The sequence below is a fragment of the Neopelma chrysocephalum genome, unplaced genomic scaffold (assembly GCF_003984885.1).
Source record: "Neopelma chrysocephalum unplaced genomic scaffold, ASM398488v2 Primary Assembly neopelma1_68, whole genome shotgun sequence".
NCBI classification, from domain to species: Eukaryota; Metazoa; Chordata; class Aves; order Passeriformes; family Pipridae; genus Neopelma; species Neopelma chrysocephalum.
Window position 1 is genome coordinate 4,752,624 of NW_020897727.1, and position 20,419 is coordinate 4,773,042.

The window sequence follows — 20,419 nt, forward strand, 5'->3', positions numbered from 1 at the left end:
TAAAGAAACCCAATAACAGAGAGTGTACCACCTCTTTGCCCCTCATGAGTCCTTCTGTGCCACTGCTTTTTGCCTTTTCCACATTCAAGATGCCTAGATTTAATTTCCATAGTTTAATAGTGGGAACCTTTTCCTATAGGCATAGGCTATGATCACATTTTGCCTCCAGTATATCTGTGCTGCTTTTGCACTGGGAACCTCAGCACTGGACACAGGACTCCAGGTGTGGTCTCACCAGCGCTGAGTAAAGAAAGCAAACCCATCCAGTCCTAGAAACTGACCTGCTCTATTATTTATCATTCAACCACTTGCAAACCTGAAATGTTGTTTAGGTGAAAATTAACTTGTGAGTAAAGCAGCAAACTTGTCTGCTGTTTGCTTTCCTCAGCCAGCCTTTCTTTTACTGTTTTTATGGAGTATCTTACAATAGGAGCTTAGTTTCCTCTTAATTTTTCCACAGCTGCTACTGCAAATAAGCACATAATAATAGTGTTAAGAAAAACGGTGTACACAGCCATTTCCAGCAAGACATCCTCCTTTGCTTCCTTTTTATGGGCACAAACTGCAAAGGATTTATTCCTGGAGGACTTGTGGACTGTCAAAGTCTTCAGCTCCATAATTCATGCTGCAGTAAACAAGATCCCTTTTTAGTGAGGTGGGTTTCACATACAGCAGAACTGCCACAGCCCAGACCCATCTATAGGGCCAGGATCCAAGAACAGGACAAAGCACAAAAGGTAAAGAAGGGGACTAATAAATGTGAACATTAATTTATTTTCCTTCTGTCACAGGCTGTGACTTGGCCCCCAGAGCAGACTGTATTCTCAGAATCTGCTCCCACCAGAGCTGCTTTGGCAGACATCTCTCAGCTCTGTTCTCCTCCTGGGTTCAGAGAACCAGAACCACCCGTCAGGGAAGTTCAGAGAGAGACCCCCAGCAGCCTCCTGAGTGCAGAAGCCTGCTAGTGCACCTGGGGCAGGCACAGCAGAGGCAGCACCATTTGTGGCTGTGGTTTACTGCAGCGTACTGTTGCTCTGCTCCTCAAAGGTCATTTTGCCCAGCAGCTGGCTCTCCAGCTCCACATTGCTCACTGGTAGCTGGAAAAAGTTCATCTCAGCTGCCAAAGCAGCCATGGCAGAGGGGTCCTGGCCAAACTGTGCCCGGAGCATCATGTCCATTTTCTCCAGGCGCCGCTTGAGCCTCTTGGCCTCGCGCTCCCGGATGAGCCGGGCCTGTCTCTTCTCAGGGGTCTCGTTGGCGCGTTTCAGGCGCATGGCCTCCCGGTCCCGCTGCAGCCGCCGCGCCCGCTGCTCGTCTGTCTCCTGCATGCGCTGCAGCCGCTTGGCTTCCCGGTCCCGCATGCGCCTCACTTCCCGCTCCTCGGGCGTCTCGTTGTCCCGCCGGCTCTTCTTGGCCGTGCGCTCCCGCTCCAGGCGCTGCAGCCGCACCTCCAGGGGCTCGTTCTGCCGCCGCAGGGCCCACTTGCGCATGCTGGGGCTCTGCGCCTCCAGCAGCTTGCGGTACGCGGCACAGTTGTTGCACACCAGGAGGATGCCCGCGGGGTACACGGGGGTGCGAAAGGCAACGCCCTTCCCCTCGGCACCGGAGGGGCCCTGGCTCTGTGGCGCCGGCAGCCGATCTGCACTGAGCACATCCGGCAGCTTCTCACTGCAAAGCATAAGGAGCAGAGTCAGAGACTTGGTGCTGTCAGCAGAGTCCCCATCTCAGAGTTCCCAGGGGCTGCCACAAACAGTGCCCCCACTACAGCCCATGGCAGAGGCCTCTGCTAAACCATTTGCCCACAGATGCATCTGAATATCTGAAGTAAAGCACCATCCTATCCAGGGTAGGAAGTGGGTTAGCCCAGAGAGGTATCTGGGTTGGAAGAGCGCAAGAGCAGGAATTAACCAGTGAGCTGCTCCTCCCCATCATCTCTGGATTTCTCCTTTCAGCCCCATTCCATTGGTCAGTGGATAATCTCCCACCAGGCAGGGCACAAAGAAAGAACATTTTGGTCTCTGCCTGTAGTCCTGCTTTGAAAACGATGAACCCACCTTGGCAGTGCAGCCTTATGCTGATGGATTGCTGGGTGAGGGAAGCAGCATGTTGTTCTCCAGTTACTGGAGACCCCAGTGCTTTCTGCACCCCTCTAGCTCTGCACAGAGCTAAGGAACACCCTCTTAGCACCACAGCCCCTGGAGGTCTTTGCAGGGGATGCAGAGCTGCAGACAGGAAAGGATCTAGGGAATCTCACTCACTGGGGATGTTTAGCACTGTCCTACAGGCCTCGGTGTGTCCAGAGCCACAACTTCTGAGTCATTTAAGGCGATCCACCTAATCTTTAATGTGGTGCTCTAGCCCACTCACCAGCCAGGGAGACCCTGACCTGTTGAAGGTGGCATGGCTGGTGAACCGTGCTCCACACACTGCACAGTTGGACAGCTGGTCCTCTGAGTGGATCAGGAGGTGCCTCCCAAGGGACCCTGGTGAGCTGAGGGCTCTGCCACATACAGGACACAGGTAGCTCTTGGCACTCACCACTGCTGCAGTGTGCTGCAAAACAACCACTCGGATGTTAGATACACGCTGAGGCTCCCTGCCCAGTCCAAGGCACACTCAAACCATTCTGTTCAGCCTCTTGGAATGGGAACCCTTTACCACTAAACCTCTGTCTGACAGCGACTAGACCAAGCTCAAGACATTTGGTGTGTCACAGGTCAAACAAGGAAGAAATCCTTCTACAGCTCCACTCCAGTGCAGGAGAAACAATTAAGGCCAACATACTTGGATCATAAGACCTGACCCTCGTTTTCAGAAATGCATTTGAGGAGCAGCTGGTGCTGGACAAAGCATGACTGGATTAACAGCAGGCAGGATGCTGGTGAGGAAGCACTTAGATGGAGGCAGCTGGTGCAGGTAAGTGGCCAATTCAGTTCTGCTTCATTCCTTCTGTTACAGACTTTGATATACTATGAAGAGAGCACTGACAACAAAACCTGAGATTCCACCACAGATTTCCTGCAAAACTGGAACCATGTAGAGGAAGAACAGCTATTCTCATGGGTAATTACAAGAACTGTAATGAAGTAAAAAATAAATGAGTTATTAGGAGGAAGGTTTCTTATCTCACTGAATGATGTAAAAATTGCTTCCGCTTAATCTGCAGGAGCTGCCTGGTTTTAGCCTGCAATACTTGCAGAGACTGCCATGGGATAGAGTTGTGTTTTTCAGATCTGCAGACTGGTGCCTTGCTAATTCTTTCCCCAGGACACCCTCTGGACACAGTTTACTGCTGTAAAGTTCAGTCACATCCTAGCTAGAAGCTCAGTTCTGTGATTGGAAAGACCAGAACAAAGTTACTCTGTGCTTTGGGCTGCTTCTGGACTTAGGCCTTCAGGCCAGAGAGATCCCTACCTGGTACACATGAGCAATGAGCTGCTCTCTGCTTCCACACTCCAGCTGGCAGAGGGGGCACTGTGACAGTCCCAGCACGGGGTCAGTGTTCAAACTCTCAGGCACCTACAGAGAGGAACAGCCACTTTGGTGAAAGGCACGCAGACCCCCCGCAGCCTCCCACCCTCCCTGAGCTCCTCCCAGCGCTGCTGCAGATCCAGTGCTGTGTGCCCAGTCCCACTGGGGCTGCTTTGGGTTCCTGACATCTGAAACCTCCTTCACGTAGCCTCTGAGCAAAACTCCTGCATCTCAGGGAGAAGAGGCAGAGGCCTCATAGCCTCCACTTGCACCCAGGCTCTTGCCAGCACAGTGGCTCTGGAAGGCAGGGCCTGCTCTGTGGCAGGGGGGAAGAGAAAGTCAATTAGAGAAAGGCACCAAAACTGAAGGAAGGGGACACACTCCACAAACATTTTGGCCAGTTTGTGCCTGCTGTCTCATATTTGTGGCAGTCCAAGAGCTCTTCATACCCTTTCCTCCTGACAGGAGACGTTGTTTGGAGGAGGTGGGAGGGAAAGAAAGATAAAGAACCATGATGGGGAGAGGAGGTTTTTAGACAGTACCCTTCTCCCTCCCTGGAGGCTACAGTGAGTGCAGAGCCAATACACACTTGCCTCGTTTTCTCTCATCAGTGGGGTTCCGGCCATAGGTCGTTCTGCATTCTCCAATTCCTTCTTCACTTTCACCATGGAGCCATCCTCCTCGGATGTATGGGAAGAAACTTCATCCTGGGTGGTTTCCTCATCATCACTGCCACCTGAAACATGCAGAACAGTTATGCCAAGTGTAAGGACCCTGAGGGCACTCATAGGCCTCAGGGTCTTAACTTATAGGTCTTAACTGTCTTGACCAGCATCATAAGGTGACTCTACCCACCCCCTCCCACCATGGGCTCCATTTAAACTCAGTCTGGGGCACTTCAGTCCCTGAGCTGCTCTGCAGAGTCCCTGGGCATGGCCTCTTACCCTGCCTTCCTCGATAATTGCCAAACTGTCAGCTGGACCTGCTGCCATTCCCTCCCTGCTCTGGTGAGATGGGACTGTGTCCCAGTGGTGAGGGCATTGCCCAGTCTGTGCTGTGCTGGTCCTTGGCTCTGGGCTTGCCTTCTCTCAGGACAAAGTCCTGCACAGGAGCCAAGGGCTGACACGGAAGAGGAGCTGGGTAAGATGGTTCTCAGAGGACCCCCCACACCCTGTAGCCTCATGCCTTGTCAGTCTCCCCAGTTCACTACCTTGCCGTTATTGGAAGGGGCAGAACTCACTGCTGCTGGAGTCAGGGTCTTGCAGCGGACGGATGGCTGGCCTTTGGTCCCCAAGAGCTCCAGGAAAGTTGTTTTTCATCATGGCTTGGCGGGCTTGCTCCTCCAGCCCTGCAAAGACTTGCTCCCCTGGCAGCCACAAGGACAAAGAGTCAGATCAATGCTGTTCCATCGTGTTCACCACCACAGCTTGCCAAAAACGCAACAGGCATAGGGCTGCTCACCTGCACTGTGCAGAACCTCTGGAGTCACCTCTTGGAAAGCACTTAGATCACTTCTCTGTTTGCCTACCCCGCCACACCAGCCTCTGGCACCTGCTGGTGCAAGTCCAGTGCCTGGGTGTAGAACAGTCTCACTAGGGCAATGTCCAGCATTGGCCTGCCCCCTGCATACGCTGTATATGCCACTCCAGCCACAAAAACCTGGGAGACCCATATACCTGCCTTAGATTGCCAGGTGGCTTTTGCTGCCAAGTTATCCACCAATATCCTACAGCACAGCTCTAGGCTGGGCAAAGCCCCTGGGGACTATGACAGTATCCCAGACCAGGGATAATACTGTACAGCTCTTCTAAATCATTAAGTCCTATTCCCTGCTATAACAGGCATCTTGCACAAAAATAGAGCCTCCCTAAGGGCCTGGTACGTCACCTGCCTCCACAGTAATACCAAAACTAGGGGCTGTTCTTGGCATGCTCTGTCACCTCCTTCTGTTCCAGGAGGGATAAGGACAAGCTGTCCTTGTAGAAGGTGTTTGTGCTTGGAGCTGGTGTTCTCCTGTGCATACGATGGATGACTTGCTCCACTACCTTGCCTTGCCCAGGAATGGCTCTTGCTAAAGTAAATCTCAGTGGCACTTCATGTGCTCAAAACAGCAACCCAAGGGAAGGAACCCTGAGAGCTGAGATGCACGTTTAGGACAAAACAGCCTGTTCTGTTGAAAGCACTGACCACTAGTATCTCAGCTCAACAGGAAATGGCAAACACCTTGGAAGAAAGCAGTTATTTGTGCTTCTCTGAAAGAAAACTTACAGTAATCCCCACTCAAGATAACTTTTGGTTCCAGAGAATAACAATAAAAGGTAACCATTAATTTTCATATTCAAGCAAACAAATTACTTTGTTCCAGGTGTAGTTGTGATTTACCTTTTTCAGTGGATGAGCTGGGAGGCCTGGCAAAGATGCTGAAGTTCCCAGCAGGCTGTCTTTTGGGTTGCATTTATCAACTGATTTTTAAGTGCTTAAGGACCACTCAAAGCACAAATGCAAAAATGCCAAGGAAGATGCAGTGCATTTTTCAAATAAAATCAAAACACAGCTTTCAGAAGAAAATGCTACTTTTTAGTACTGGGCCACAGCTGGCATCAGTATGACCAGGGAATTGAATTCTCGAGAGAGCACCAGTCCTGTTACAAGGACAGGCACATTCTCACATGCTGAACTGTTCCACTCAGTGTTGCTCTGTGTTCCCACTCCCTGCCTTTCCTGAGGCTTACCTCACCATTTTGGCAGGGCTTTAAAAAGCCACAATTTAGAGAAGATTTCAAAGACCTTCAGAAGTTTCACAGAGACTGTGGGAGAAGAGTTTTAGTTCCCAATGTCCCCATGGAGGTTTCCAAAAGCATTTGAAGGCTTTTATCATTCTGTTTAGAAATGTGAGAAAGGTTTCTGTAGAGAAAACTTGAGAACACAATCCATGCATGTGAGGAGAGGTGCTGAGAAGCACCCCAAGTCTATTTGTCACTGAAAACAACAGGTACCGTCATGACTGCTGTGATACACATAGCCCCTTCAGAAGCCATTCCAGCACCGAATGGTTTTTATGACCTGGAGTTGTGCTTTTATGTCTGGATCACAGCTTCATGTTGTGAGATACAGACTGTATGAGCAGCAGACACACAGAATCCCAGAGCCTCTCCAAGAAGCAGATACCCACAAACCACCAGGATAAAAGCCCAGAGACCAAAAAACCATTGCAAGAGAAAGAGAAAGCATGGTGAAATGAGGAAACCTGCAGAACGCAGGACAGATATAAAACTATGGTGGGAGATGTGCTACCTGTGACAGAGCTCCAAAACGGGATTCCCAAACGCCACTGCAGCTGCTCGTAGAAGCAGTTGTGTTTGTTTTCTTCCCTTCCAGACAGATTACATTCCCACTGAGCAGCAGCCTGGAGTCCAAAGGCAGGGAGGTTCCTGCTCAGTTACACAAGCCATGCAGACAGTCTGCAGGATTTAAGAGCTAGGATCTCTATCCAGGTGACAGAGGAGGGAACTCCTCCCATCAGGAACACCGGCATCAGTCACAGTAACCGAGAGCAATCGTGTGTGCCAGGGGCACAACACCCCCAGAGCCCAGTGAGCATTGACTCAGCACAGTGCAGAGAACAGCCAGCTTACAGCCAGCAATGCAACCTGTTAACCCGTGCTGTTAGCAGGGACACCCTGTGCATCCTCCACAGCCTCAATCCAAAAACATCACAGGATTGGGAAACGCAAACATGTAAAAATGCTGTCTTCAGCTTGTACAGAATTTCTTACGTGTTATAATAATAGTGTCCAAAATAACTTAGCAAAGAGTGTCCTGTTCACCTACTGATGAACTAAGTCCTACTTTGATGAAGCCTTAGAGCTTTAACATTTGATAGGTACAGGATTGTACTTTTGTTGTTTCTGCACACACATGCTCCCATACAGCCACTTACATCCCTCCCTCCACCCCACTTTGGGTTCACTTCCATTCATTTGGAAGGGGAGTAAGACAGGCAACAGCTTTAGGATCACTGCCATAAATAAAGGATGTTATGCTCAACAGTGAATTCACAGACTCTTCTCCAGAAGTTTCTTTATTAAATACAAAAAGGGCTGCAGGCTGACCACAACACCAAAACAAGTCACTGAAGTTGCTTACAAGCAGCTAGAGATGAGAGATCACACAAATGCCTCTGCTTTGTATTCCATTCTCCTCTCCATACTCCTGTGAATGACTGGTATACCAGGTGAGCAGCGGTGGAGGTAGGGGACAGCCCTGTGGTACTGAGCAACAGAGATAGGCATGACTGTTAGGGTCTGCTGGGTTATCAGCCCTGAGCCCTTCCCTTCTCCAACTGTATGAATGCAGGATAACTCTCAGGTGTTCTGGAAAATAAACACACAAACAAACAACTCCCACCCCAAAATCCACAAAACAAAATCCAAAGGAACTGCATCATTCCCCTGCCTTCCTTCCTAAACAGAAAGGTCTCTCAGAGATGAGTCATTTTATTCCCCCCTTGTACACCAATTTAAAGTCCCTGTTCATGTAGGTCTTCTCTGTGTTCCTGGACCTGAAATTTGCAAGTCTTTCCACCACTGTGGATCTATTCCACCTGCCCCATGGCTATTCTGGGTTGTCCACACTGCTGTAGTGGTTACTGAAATGAAAAACAACACAATTGAAAGGGTTAACAATGGCAGCCCACGGAGCCCTTCAGAACCAAGGGTTTTGATGCAAGTAACATTTCTGCTTGGTTGAGAATGCTGGGTGCTACTTCTTGCAAGATACTTCCTCTTCAAACTGGGAATATTATAGACAGCAGAATCCAAGGAACACCAAAGAGCACAGAATATGTGTGTCAGAGAGAGAGGGAAGCAAATAGAGGATTAATGGGATACTAGGACCATGATAAATAGAGCTCGGAAGCAGGAATTAATCTGACTAACAGAAGCTGTTCTCCAGAGTTCTAAAATAAGCATCAGTTGCAGAGGGCACAAGCAATAGAAAGCAAAGCAGCTCATGGATGGCAGGGAGAGAGAAGTGCACGTTAACACCTGCAGCAAATTCTGGCAAGCGCAAAGACAGCAAGTGGTCCACAACTGATGGGGTGACAGCGCAGCAACGGATGGGCTTGAGTGCAAGAGCAGATGAATTGCTTAGAGAGTTTTTATACTTTTCTACTTCAGACTCTGGGAGACAATAAAGACCAAATTGAATCAATTAAGGTATCTCCACAGAAACAACCTAACTGTATTGTATTTTTCAGTAAATATATTCCACTGTTACTGTTCTCTTTTTTAGCACTTTGTCAGGTGTGTTTTTCAAGCACCACATGGCAAAACAAAATTAAATTATCAAGAGCCAATTACGTGCTGCAGGGGAAATGACTACAATTAAAACTGCAGGACTGGCCACCATGCACAATGAGACCTATGTGATAATAGTAATTTTTATAATTGTTTTACCATTGCTTCAGTATTACTTTGAATTTCCTTACACATCAACTTCCATTTAAAACTCTTTTGACTTGTAACACAATCTCCTAGCCCGTCGGTCTGCATGCCAAACAAAACGATTCTGTGCTAAGTGAGGAGAGCAAACCACGTTGTTGTGAGAGCAAGGTGAAATGAGGGCCATGCCAAGCCTGGAAAGTAACCCTGGAAAGAGGAAGCACCAAGCAAGCCAGGGAGAGGAGATCTGCAGCTGTCGCTTGCCCTAGTGAGTCCAAGAAGAGAACATGGAGTAGCCATGCAAGGAAGAAGTAGGCACCATCCTCCCATTAAATTTGTCCAGTCAGATATTCACAGTTGTATTTATGCAAATCCAAAAAGCACTTCCCCAGCCCCAGAGCCTGCCAAATCAGACCCCAGCTGCAGACAACTGTGTAAAAAGCTGCATACCTGCTGTCCCTTTCATTCCTCTCCTCCCAACCACTTCAGTCCCTGTGAAGAAGTCCCAGTAACGTGTCTGCTATGTCTCAGCCTGACTCCTCATTCTGCTGGCTCACCCCGTTCTTGGAGCCGATGCTCTCTCCGATTATCCTCGTCAGGGCACTGCACGGCATTTCTGGGCCCTCCAGACACACAGCAGGCTAGGTAGACAGAGAAGTCCCAACGATTTCGTGGTGTTCATCATAAGACAGACAAGATTTTCCATCCCAAGGTGGAGACATCATCATTGACATGTTTCTGGTATCTTTCAGTCCCTTTATTTTCTTGTGGTCCTACTTGCTGCTCCTGATGGCTCCTGCTGAATGGTTGCTCTGTAGCAACGTACTGCATGTAAAGGAGGTGAACAGGTCCCAGAATTCCTCTCCATGGCATACCTGATGCCATAACCTCAACCTCATGCCCACTGGTAGAGTGTTTGTCAGGCAGCTTCCCCCAAGACCAAGACTGGAGATACAATCACTTGTATTGCAGATAGAAGAGCAATGTTCACTGTGAAAACAGTGCACAGGTGAACTCTGTGATATAGAGTTTTGTATATAATAGAACAAGCTTCTGAAGAACATGACCCTTACACTGCAGAGTGCAGAAAAACGCCCACCTAAACACCATGGAAGCTGTACCTGCACCATTAGAGCTGCTGTAGCCCTTGGTTTCCATACTTGAGAGAAACCCCAACTCTGCCCCAGGGAGACAGTTTAAGTGCATGCCTGATATAAACCTTGTGGCAGCTCAATGGCAGCACTAATACCTGGGCACTCTCAGAAGCAAAAGTATGTGGACACAAGGCGTGTTACTGGCATCACAGGACAAAATACAGGACATTCCAAATTTCTCTAAGGAAAACAGCTCCAAAGTCATTAATGCAGTATCAGGCAAATCACAACTGTACTCTGCCCACTGTGGAACCCAGCACCCAGAAGCAGGAATTGGAGAGCACAGGGCAGTGCAGATGCCACAAGCCACACCCCGAGACCCTCACGCTGGTCCTGACCAAGGACAGGTCAGTCAGCTCTCCCGAGCCGAGCGGCCGGTGCAGCTGCAAGTCCCAGAGAGAGGCAGTTCTTCCCAGTGCACTCACTGAGTGTGCAAGGTGCCACACTCCAGCAGTGTTTCCTCACACAGAGAGCAGCATGCACAGATCCCTGCTGTGTACCCGTTCATGGAGGCAGCACACAGACATGCAAGCCAGCAGCACCAGCAGTGAGGCAGTGTTAGGGCTGCAGCACTCAGCTCTGTCTCATACTCCTGACAGCTACTGCAGCTAGCAATATCCAGGGCCCTCTCAGCAGCCTTGCTCTCATGGGTCTACAGAAATGGAAGAAGAACTTGTTTTCCTTATTCCAGCCCAAATTCCAAGCATGTCTCCAGCCACAAACCCGGATATGAACAAGGGCGTAGCTTCAGGCCCCTCAACGTCCCTCTGCTACCACCAGTCAACCAAAAGCCATACATGTGCAGTTTCCCCTCTGCAGCCAAACCTCCATCCATGCCTCCCAGCTGCACTGACACCTGGCTGTAGCCTGCCCACAAGAGGTGCTAATGTACAGCATCTTCAGCCCTTCCACTGTCAAACAAATGTTCAGGTCTTGGCAAGACTGGAGAAACAGAGATCTGTCCTACCAGCTCAGCTCAAGAATGATCTGGCAGACAGTATTTGTCTGTCCTGTGAATTACCTGACCGCCACCCATTCCCTCACAGGAAAGAGCAAATGGCTTTATTTAATTATCTAGTAGGAAACTGGGGTACAGTGAGCTTAAGTAACATGCCCAAGGCCAGTCAGCTGAGTCTGGTAGGACAAAGATCAAAACCCAAGACTTGCTGGCTTTCAGCCACATGCTCCAACACCTTGCCTAGAACCTCCTTTGCTACCCAAGACAGGCCAGAGCCCTAAGTCGCATTTCCTAGTATTCCAACTTGCACTTATGACAGTGTGAACACAAAGCCCAGCTACAGGCCCTGCACATACACACCTATCTCTACAGCATTAGTTGTTTGTTCAAGCCTATCCCTCTCCTGCCACGCCAGGGCACAGCCAGCTCCCTTGACACACAGAGCTCAGCTTCTCTTCTTACACTCCCTAAGACAAAACATGAGCAACCGCTGTTCCCCGCAACCTGTACCTTCCCGTCATTCCCATCCTCCCCTTCTCACTCCACAATCCAGACAGAGGGTCCCACACTGCTGTGTAACATCATACTCACAGTGAACTTTGTTAGGAGTGGTCTGTTTCCGACGGGACATGTTTCCCTGACCTGGGAGCAGAGTGTTCCTCCCGTCAGCAGAGGGCTCACCTGAGAAGAGAAGAGCCTGTCACACACTTCGCTGGAACCTTCCGAGTCTCTGGCCAAGCTCAGCTGGTTGTCCCATGGTCACTCTCCACCTTCTGCCTACGGGGCTCGTTCTGCATCACCACAGCTGGATTTTGTGCCAGCATCCAACACGATCCACAAGCGCTTTACAAGTCACCGTGCACGGGCAGTCCTGTCCAGTTCTCAGGCAAAGGTTTAAGCAATCCTTCCCCTTCCCAAAAAAAAACTGAGTGCCCCCTTCAAGAGTGACTGCAACCTCAGTCCCAACACCTTTCTCCCTCCTGTCCATTCCTGCAGCCTCATCATCAACTGCTTGTCCTCAAACTGACAGAAGAAGGAGGCAATCCCATCAGTCCCCTCAGACAAAAGGAGGATCCGAACCCTTTCTCACAAGACAGATATTCACACGGATCCCATCAGCCTCCTCAGAAAGATGGACGCAGAGATCCTGTCAGCCTTTCGCTGACACACACACAAGGATCCCGTCAGTCCCTCACCAACTGATGGACACAGGGATCTCATCAGCCTCAGACAGACGGACAAAAGGATCCCGTCAGCCTCTCGCTGACAGACGGACACAGGGATCCCGTAAGCCGCCTCAGATGGATGGACACGGGGATCCCATCAGCCTCCCCAAACAGCGGGACGCAGACGGCAGTCCCAGGACACGGGAGGCGGCAGGAGCAACCGGGCCCGCAAGCGGCCGGACACACAGACAAAGGGACCCGGCTCCCCTGGCACTGGTACGGACCGCCGAGGGTCCCGGCCCGGCAGCCCCGACAGACAGACCAGCCCCGGCAGCGGAGGGGCCGCCGCGGGGCCCGTCCCGCCCCTCGGGGGCGGCAGCGCCGGCCCGGCCCGGCCCGGTCCGGCCCGCCTTACCCGGTCCCGCCGCAGGCGCCGGGAGCCACGGACAGACAAAGGGCAGCGGACAGACGGACGGGCAAGATGGCGGCGCCGCCGGAGCGCGCGGCGCGGGCACGGGCGCGGGCACGGGAGCGACGGCTCGGCACCGGGAAAGCACCGGGAGAGCCCGGCACGGGCACGGCACCGGCACACACCGGGAGCCCCAGCCCAGCGCCGTCCTGGCTGTCACCGACTCGCCCGCAGACCTCAGGTGCCGGTTTTTCATTAGCTGAAGCGTCTCACCTGTTTGCCATTGATCCGCCCCAGCCCGCGGCTCCCGGCCGCCCGAGGGAGCTCATCTGTGCCCGCGGCGGGGCTCCCCTGCCCCGGCCGCCTCCGCCGGCAGCTCACCGGGAGCGCCCGTGCCGCCTCGGCTCACCGGGATCTCGCGTACCCTGCAAGGCCAAAACCCACGGGTTTAGTATTAACTCAGACCCACCGCGCGCGTTGTGAACTCGCGCTCCCACCGAGAGCTGAATCGCCCCTCCCCGGCGGCTCGGGGCCGCCTCCCCTCGCAGGCCGCCGAGCGCCGCCGCCGCGGGCCAGCTCACCGCGGGGCTGCGGCACCGGGCCCGGGACCCGGCTGAACCTCGCCCCGACCCTCCCTTGCAGTGGCGCCAGTGCCGTGTGACCCTCAGAGAACCGAGGACACCTCGGCCCGCTCACCATCCGCAGCCAGGGCACGGCGCGGCAGCCACGGGCGGAACGCCGCACTGCCGGAACCGCCGCGCCGGGGGCGGGCACCAGCGGGCGCCTATCGGGCGCGACACTTCAGCGCTGCGCACAGGATCCCTCCGCCGAGCCATGTAGTCCCTCTGCGCCCCTCTCCCGGGGCCGTGCCCGCTCCTCCCCGTTCCTGCCCGGCCGCCGCCGCGCCGGGACGGTATCTGGGGGCCAGACCGGAAGAGAGCCCGCCGCGGCGGCTCAGCAGTGCCCCGGACGGGGAGCGGGGAGTGCCGGCTGTGGGAATCCCTCCGCTCGCGGTGAGGTGCTGCCACCACCGCGCGCCATTTTGGGTGACTGGGACGTGCGGAGCGGCGGGAGGTGAGCGGGGCCCGGGGTCGAGGAGCAGGAGCGGGGTGGTGGGTCGCCTTCTGCGGCCGAGGAGGTGCTGGCGGTGACGCGGAGGCCCTTCCCCAGTCTCCCGCAGTCCCGGGACCTGCCCCGTCTGCGCTGTGGGACGTTCCCGTTGGCTGAGGAGAGGAAATTTCCCCCGCGGCTCCTCGGGTGCAGCTGCGCCGATGGAGCCCGCCCAGGGCACTGTCCGAACTGTCCCTGGGCGCTGGGCCGGACGCGGCGGGTCTCGCCGGGCGGCTGATGGGGCTGGTGTGGCCGCCCTGGCAGCCGGGCCAGGTCACGGCTCGCCCCGCGGTGGCCAGAGCAGCCGCCGGCAGGGAAGGATGGGGAGGCGAGATACAAACCAACGTCTTTCTATGTGATATTTTTTCAGGAAGGTATTTTTTTTTATGAACGGTTATCGGCAAAGCAAAATGCAGTAATTAAATATCTTCAGAATTAGCTTTCTGTAGGATTAATGAGTTGAAATGGCTCCTGGGGAGACCGGGGGAGTGCCAGAGTGAGTGTTCAGTAAGCAGGAAGAGTGTGGGGAATGTGGAATGGCAGCTTTTCCTTCTCCTGACACGACTGTTACAACCTTAGTTTCTACAGTTCTTGGGTTAGTTATCTAGCTGGTTTATAACTTGCGTATTGGTGGGACAGAGATGGGCTTTTTTCTTCCAGTTGACTTTCCTGTTTCTTTAAAAATATCCAGGAGGCTTCCTGGATAGTTTCCTGGAAGTTTCCAAGGCCAAACCTGTTGGGCTTGGTTGGGTGCAGGGTTGTGAAGTGGAAGAGGTAATGATGAGTGCTGGAGGTCCAGCTATTTATAAATAACTAGATTTGGGAATGGCAGGCCTGAGCTTTTGGGGGAATTTCTTGGCCTCCCCAGTTCCAGTGACCCTCCCTCTTCTCCCCAGAAGGTGTTTATGATGCTGGGCTCTGGGTTCAAGGCCGAGCGCTTGCGAGTCAACCTGCGCCTTGTTATCAATCGCCTCAAACTGCTGGAGAAAAAGAAAAGTGAGTACTGGAGGGGGTAGGAGGGCTTCACCATACTTTTGGGGCTCAGGAGACTTAAAGAGGTTTTTCTGGAGTCAGGATGCTTTTGTGGGCCAAGTATTCAGTAGCTTTCTGCTCTTCCCAGCTAGACTTAGGCCTTACAGCCTGTCCCAGTGTGTGAGGGCCCAGAGGAGCAGGCTGGCTGCAGTTGGCTTCTGTCCACCTTCCTGGCAAGTGCTGGAGTGCAATGTGTGGAGTGGTAGCTGTGGACTGTGTGTGCTCACAGCACAGTGGGAAACTCCCTGTGTGCTGTGGGAGGCTCTCCCCACTTGCCCTGCCCTGACACAGATAAGGTCTGTGGTCCTGATTGACTCTGCAGGGAGGTTGTAGGTGCAGGAGTGTTTCCAGCAGCTAAAGCCCATTCTCCTGTCTCCTGTGAGTTAGTGTACTTGGACCTGGACACAAGGGCTCTGCCAAGCCATGGCCAAGTGTCTCGTACTGCAGAGGCTCAATGGGGGAGAGAAGCTGGTGGTGGCTTTGGGTGTGGTGGGGACTGTGGGGGGTCTGGAGGCAGCAGCCCCAGCCAGCACGGTGACCACGCTTGGGGATGTGTGCTGCAGCTGAGTTGGCCCAGAAGGCAAGGAAGGAGATTGCAGATTACCTGGCAGCTGGAAAAGATGAGCGTGCCAGGATTCGTGTGGAGCACATCATCCGTGAAGATTACCTTGTGGAGGCCATGGAGATCCTGGAGCTGTACTGTGATCTGCTGCTTGCCCGCTTTGGCTTGATCCAGTCCATGAAGTAAGCTCTGGCTGAGAGGGTCCTGGGCTCAGGGAGGGACACTGCTGGGGGCAGGTCTGGGGTACAGAAGGGCACCTGTGTTTGTCTCAGTGTCCTAAGGCCCCCAGAGACCTTTTCTTCCCCAGGCAGGGAAAACTCTGGTGCCCAGTGTGGAGGATGGGAACTTTGAGGCTAAGCAGATTGAGAGCAGCAAAGGCAGGGTGCATGAGAGAACTGTTTTTTGTGTCCTAGGGAGCTGGACTCTGGCCTGGCAGAGGCGGTATCGACCCTGATTTGGGCTGCACCACGTCTCCAGTCGGAAGTGGCCGAGTTGAAGATTGTGAGTAGGGTTCTTTGAGGGTGTTGTGCATGCAGGGTGGGGATGATGCTGCCAGAAGCTGGTGGAAGCCCTTGTTTGGGACTTTGTGTCGTTAAAACAGAGGATGTGTTTTCATGGGCTCTGCAGATGGAGACCAGGTGTCCCTGGAGCATCCAGGGTGGCTGTGGCTGCTGAACAGGGATGCTCAGTGGCAGAAATGAGAGGGAGGGGGGCGGCTGTGGGGCCTACAGCAGGTGTGCAGTGTGTGGTGGGGGAAAGCAAAGGTGTGCGTCTTCCTAGAGTTTCTCTCCTATTGCAGGTTGCTGACCAGCTGTGCGCCAAGTACAGCAAGGAGTACGGGAAGCTGTGCCGGACAAACCAGATTGGGACAGTCAATGACAGGGTAATGAACCAGTGGAACAGCTGGAGCTGGCAGAGCAGCCACGCCTGCCGAGGCTCACTGCCCTTTGGGCCTGTGGCCAGTGGGTGATGCCCACCATCACTGCAGGGGTGGGCAGATGGAGCCCACCTGTGTTGGAGCACGGTGCTGAGAGCCTGGGCAGGGGGGCCCTGCCGTGCTGGTTGTGGATGGGGAGCACATGGAGCCCTGGCCTGTTGCTGCCCACAGTGTGCTGCATTGGGCAGAGAGGCTTCCCCAGGGCTGCCCAGTGCTTCCTGGTGGCCCTGGCTGGGATAGAGCTGGGATGGTGCTGGGCCAGAGCTGTGGGGTGGTCCACTGCCCTGGCCCCACTGAGTCTCTCCATCCCTGTGTTCCAGCTGATGCACAAGCTGAGCGTGGAGGCACCGCCCAAGATCTTGGTGGAGAGATACCTCATCGAGATTGCTAAGAACTACAATGTGCCCTATGAGCCTGACTCTGTGGTGATGGTGAGTGAGCCGTGGGCTGTGGCATTATAGTGAACTTGGTGATCACTGTGCTTTGGTGTCTTCTAGACAGCCTCAGCATAGCATGGTCCTTGTTCCTTCCCGCTGCCCTACAGCATGTGGCCATAGTTACTCATGCTACTGCCTGCTTCCTGTTCTGTTTTCTGTTAATACCACTGTATAGCTGCTCTCTGTTCTGTCCTCCTTGTTTATTCTCATCTTGTCCAGTGACAAAAGCTGCATCTACTGCTGTTCAGAGGGCAGTGATCGGAACAGAGATGTGGTGGTGAGCAGAATTCTTCCACCCTTTCCAGGCTGAAGCCCCAGCAGGTGGAGAAGCAGATCTAATTGATGTGGGGTTCACGGATGATGTGAAGAAGGGTGGCCATGGAGGGGGTGGAGGTGGTGGATTTACAGCCCCGATGATGGGTCATGATGGGTTAGTACCCATGCCTGTGATGATGCCTATGCCCATGCCAACACCAAATCCGCCCTTCTCCTATCCACCTCCAAAGGGACCGGTAAGTTCCATGTGTGTGTTTCCTTTTTCTGTGAAAGACTCTTGAGCGTGGTGCTTAGCCCTGTGCCTGCTGACTAGAAAGTGTCTGTACCTGATAGCTTGATGTGTCAGAAGGCCATTGTTTTGGTGTGAGATTACATGGGATGGGGACTGTTGGCAGTGCAGCTGAAGCTTCGTGTTGCTTCTTGACTGTGGAGGTTCCTACCCCTCTTCTCCAGCCAGCCCTCTTTGCCTTCAGGGAACAGAGGAGTCCAGACTTAACTCCTGAGGCAGTCTTCTGACTGCCAGGCTTTTGTCCAGGAGTTGGAGCTGCACTTTGAAGTTGGTAGGCTGGTAGTGTGCCAAGATTCAGTCAAGGAAATCAGGTGAGTTTTTTGGGGTGGGAACAGCACAGAAAAACGCGGAAGAGCCCTGCCTTCAGACCTGCAAGGGAAGGAGACTGAGCCAATGGCTCTTGCAGATGACTTTCTGTGAGGGTGGAATGTGGGAGCTGAAAAGAGCCCCATTCTCTAAATTCAGTCATTTACAGGATATCTATGTAGACCGGAGAGTGTCAGAATAGTGGGATGGCTTGGAGTCTTAATGTGGTCCCAGTAGTGCTGCAGTGGTTTTTGTGCAAAACCTGGGCCAAGTATCATCAGCTGGCTGTTGGCCCAGGCATAAACATGCTGAGGACTTGTGTCAAGTCTGTATCCTTGAGGCACTGTTGTGTTACAAGTGAGGGTGTAATACAGAGCCTTGTGTGAGGCAGAAATCTCCTTCCTGTTCTGTGATCCTGCACACAGGGCCAGAATGGCAGAGTATTCCCTTTTCGTCCTGGTACTTCTTATGCCTTGGAAGATGAAGTGTTTACCTGTGCTGATTCTTTAGAATAATCCTGTTAGCTGGGTCTGCCTGCACCAGGTGACTACAACTGACTTAATACTTGAGAATCTTTTACTTGTAAACAAATTCAATCCAGTTGGATACTTGTCTGCATTTATCCAAGACTACTTCTTGTGGCTCCTGTAGCAGCTGTAGGTGTGTGGTATCCCAGGTGATTAGTCTGGTGCATGACTGATCTCTCTGTACAGGAGAACTTCAGTGGCCTGCCAGTGGGGACCTACCAGCCTTTCACTAACATCCACCCACCACCAATTCCGGCAAACCCACCCACATATGAATCTGTAAGTGCCTGAGCTGAATGGTTATTGCTGGCAGCAGAGGGACCCTCAAAAAGAGTGCAGTGGTAGCCACAGAGAAGGGAAATGTTCATTAAGGACACTGCTGCCAACCTTTGGAGCTTTTGGGGTGGTGCTGGCATTGCTTACGGGTGAATCACTGAGTACACGTGATGGGAGGATGACTTGTGGGGAGAAGTTCCTTGTTCAGCTCTGTGCTTTGGCTGCAAAGGAAAGCCAACATTTCTCTTGCTGCATCATTCAAGTAGAGATAAACAGTTAACAAGCAGAAGCAGAGTCTACAAATTCTGGTCTTTGCAATGTGAAGGCTTTATCGCCTCGAGTCTGTTTAATTATGGCTTTTGAACTAATTAATAGCCTGGATGACAATTTTGGCTGACCTAGATGCTGTATCTTTCTTTCCCAGACTTTACTCAGTCCTTGGGGAATGATGAAAGAGAGGCTGGAGACTTCCCTTTCTTTGCTTGTTTGTGGTTTTGTTGCTGTAGTTCGTGGTCATGCCTCCCCCACTCTGCCTTTGGTGATGTGCTGCTTGTTTTTGTGTTATCCAGAGTAGGGAGGAGCTGTGCTGAACCTTAGGCTCCCTGCACAGCAGCCTGAGTCCGGGAGGGGCAGGCACAGGCACAGCAGTGCAGGTGAACTGGGTGGGGATGGATGTTGCTGGCTGCAGCCTGCAGGGAATGAGGAGCTTTAACAGGACAGCTGGGTGTGCTGTGGGCCTTTGTCCCAGCTAGACCAAAACCTGAGATGCGTCATTTCATACCCTGCTGCCAGTCACAAGGGCCTGTCAGTGGTTTATGAGGAAGGGCAGAAGAGCTGTGATGACATGGGTGAAGAGGGCAGTCTTTTCACACTCATGCTCTTGAATGTTTCAGACCTGATAGTGGATATGCTCTGTTGATTCAGTTCCAGAATATAGTCAGTGAAGCTGCTTTAATTGAAAGGGAGGGAGAAGAAAGCTGAAGTGCTGCCTCTGTTTCTTGGGAAGAGAGGCAGATTGTTCCAAAGCCAGGGCTGCCTGCTCAGGGCAGGGAGGAATGTGCACTGCTCTGCTGGGACTGTGCCACTGAGCTCTGCCTGCACACTGGAGTGACCGTGCCTGGTGGGACAGAGCTGTAGTAACTGAGAGTCTTTTTCAGATTGATGAGCTGAATGCTGACAAGGACATTGCTGCACCAGTGCCTGGTGAGTATGTCCAGGGGTTTGGGTAACTGTGGGTGTTAGGGGCTGTTCAGAAAAAGCCACCGGTGCTGCCTGTTTCCTGGGGTGAGCTTTACTTTGTGCAGCTCCATTTGGCCTCTGTGAGCATGTGCTGACAGTGAGTTGCAATGATACTTCTCTTTTAAACAGGGCCTGAGCCCAAGCCAGAAGCTTCTCCTAAACCAAGAGCTGGAGCTCCTAATACTTTTGATAACTTTGTGCTGCCTGAATTACCGTCTGTGCCAGACACGCTGCCAACGGCATCTGCTGGCGCCAACTCCTCCGCCTCAGAAGACATTGACTTTGATGATCTTTCTCGGAGATTTGAGGAGCTAAAGAAGAAGACATAAAACTTCCTGGGCTGCAGGAAGGAGAGGCAGGAGCTTCTCTCTGAAAAAGACTCTCCTTGAAATCGGTTTCCTGTATTAACCTCAAATGAACGCGCTCTCCTTTTTGAGCTCTCTTCCTGCTATACTTACACCAAGTGCTGCCACTTTCCTGATCTTTGTTGCTCCAGGAGGTGAACTGTGGGGAATTGTGCAAGATTGGGCCCCTGTCAGTCTGAGTAGCTGTATGGGAAAGCTGTGCCTGATTTTCTGGGCACTGTTCCTGGCTGCCTCTATGAAGGCTCTGTGCTCCCAGAGGAGGCTCCCTCTCGGGGAGCCCTTGCTGGCCTTCATGGTATTCTCAGGCGGGTCTGTTCCCAAGGCGTCATGTTCTGCACTTGAGAGCACGACTGGGTGTGCAGAGGGCAGGGCTAGGGGGGCTCTGCTGCCCTGGCTGCTTTACTGTGCTTGTGGGAATCTGATGGGATATGCGGCAGCACCTTGTTTTTCCCCGGGCCAGGGGT

At 52.7% G+C, this 20,419-nt stretch overlaps 2 protein-coding genes across 19 annotated transcripts; one reads left to right on the forward strand and one right to left on the reverse strand.

Moving 5' to 3' along the window:
• Positions 1–751: 751 nt before the first annotated feature.
• Positions 752–13,386, reverse strand: ZNF821 (zinc finger protein 821). 15 transcript variants are annotated; one of them, XM_027685131.1, is made up of 11 exons: positions 13,296–13,386; positions 12,873–13,024; positions 11,616–11,705; positions 9,470–9,553; positions 7,618–7,742; positions 4,933–6,877; positions 4,712–4,837; positions 4,065–4,207; positions 3,415–3,519; positions 2,387–2,553; positions 752–1,668 (listed from the first exon to the last, which is right to left on the reverse strand). In XM_027685131.1, the coding sequence occupies exons 6-11, from the start codon at positions 5,141–5,143 to the stop codon at positions 1,014–1,016; spliced, it is 1,407 nt and encodes a 468-aa protein (XP_027540932.1). In that variant the 5' UTR covers positions 5,144–6,877; positions 7,618–7,742; positions 9,470–9,553; positions 11,616–11,705; positions 12,873–13,024; positions 13,296–13,386; the 3' UTR covers positions 752–1,013. The 15 variants fall into 15 exon arrangements, with proteins under 15 accessions (XP_027540932.1, XP_027540929.1, XP_027540928.1 ...); XM_027685128.1 differs by having other exon boundaries at positions 7,618–8,119; XM_027685127.1 differs by having other exon boundaries at positions 9,363–9,553.
• A 26-nt stretch (positions 13,387–13,412) lies between these two features.
• On the forward strand, positions 13,413–20,137 carry IST1 (IST1, ESCRT-III associated factor). Of its 4 annotated transcripts, none has more exons than XM_027685147.1 (10): positions 13,413–13,673; positions 14,606–14,705; positions 15,305–15,485; positions 15,717–15,804; positions 16,103–16,186; positions 16,561–16,671; positions 16,983–17,189; positions 18,262–18,354; positions 19,509–19,554; positions 19,720–20,137. In XM_027685147.1, exons 2-10 carry the CDS (start codon positions 14,615–14,617, stop codon positions 19,917–19,919), a joined length of 1,101 nt encoding a protein of 366 aa, XP_027540948.1. In that variant the 5' UTR covers positions 13,413–13,673; positions 14,606–14,614; the 3' UTR covers positions 19,920–20,137. The 4 variants fall into 4 exon arrangements, with proteins under 4 accessions (XP_027540948.1, XP_027540949.1, XP_027540950.1 ...); XM_027685148.1 differs by having other exon boundaries at positions 13,496–13,673; positions 14,609–14,705; positions 19,720–20,053; XM_027685149.1 differs by lacking the exon at positions 18,262–18,354 and having other exon boundaries at positions 13,496–13,673; positions 19,720–20,053.
• Positions 20,138–20,419: the final 282 nt, after the last annotated feature.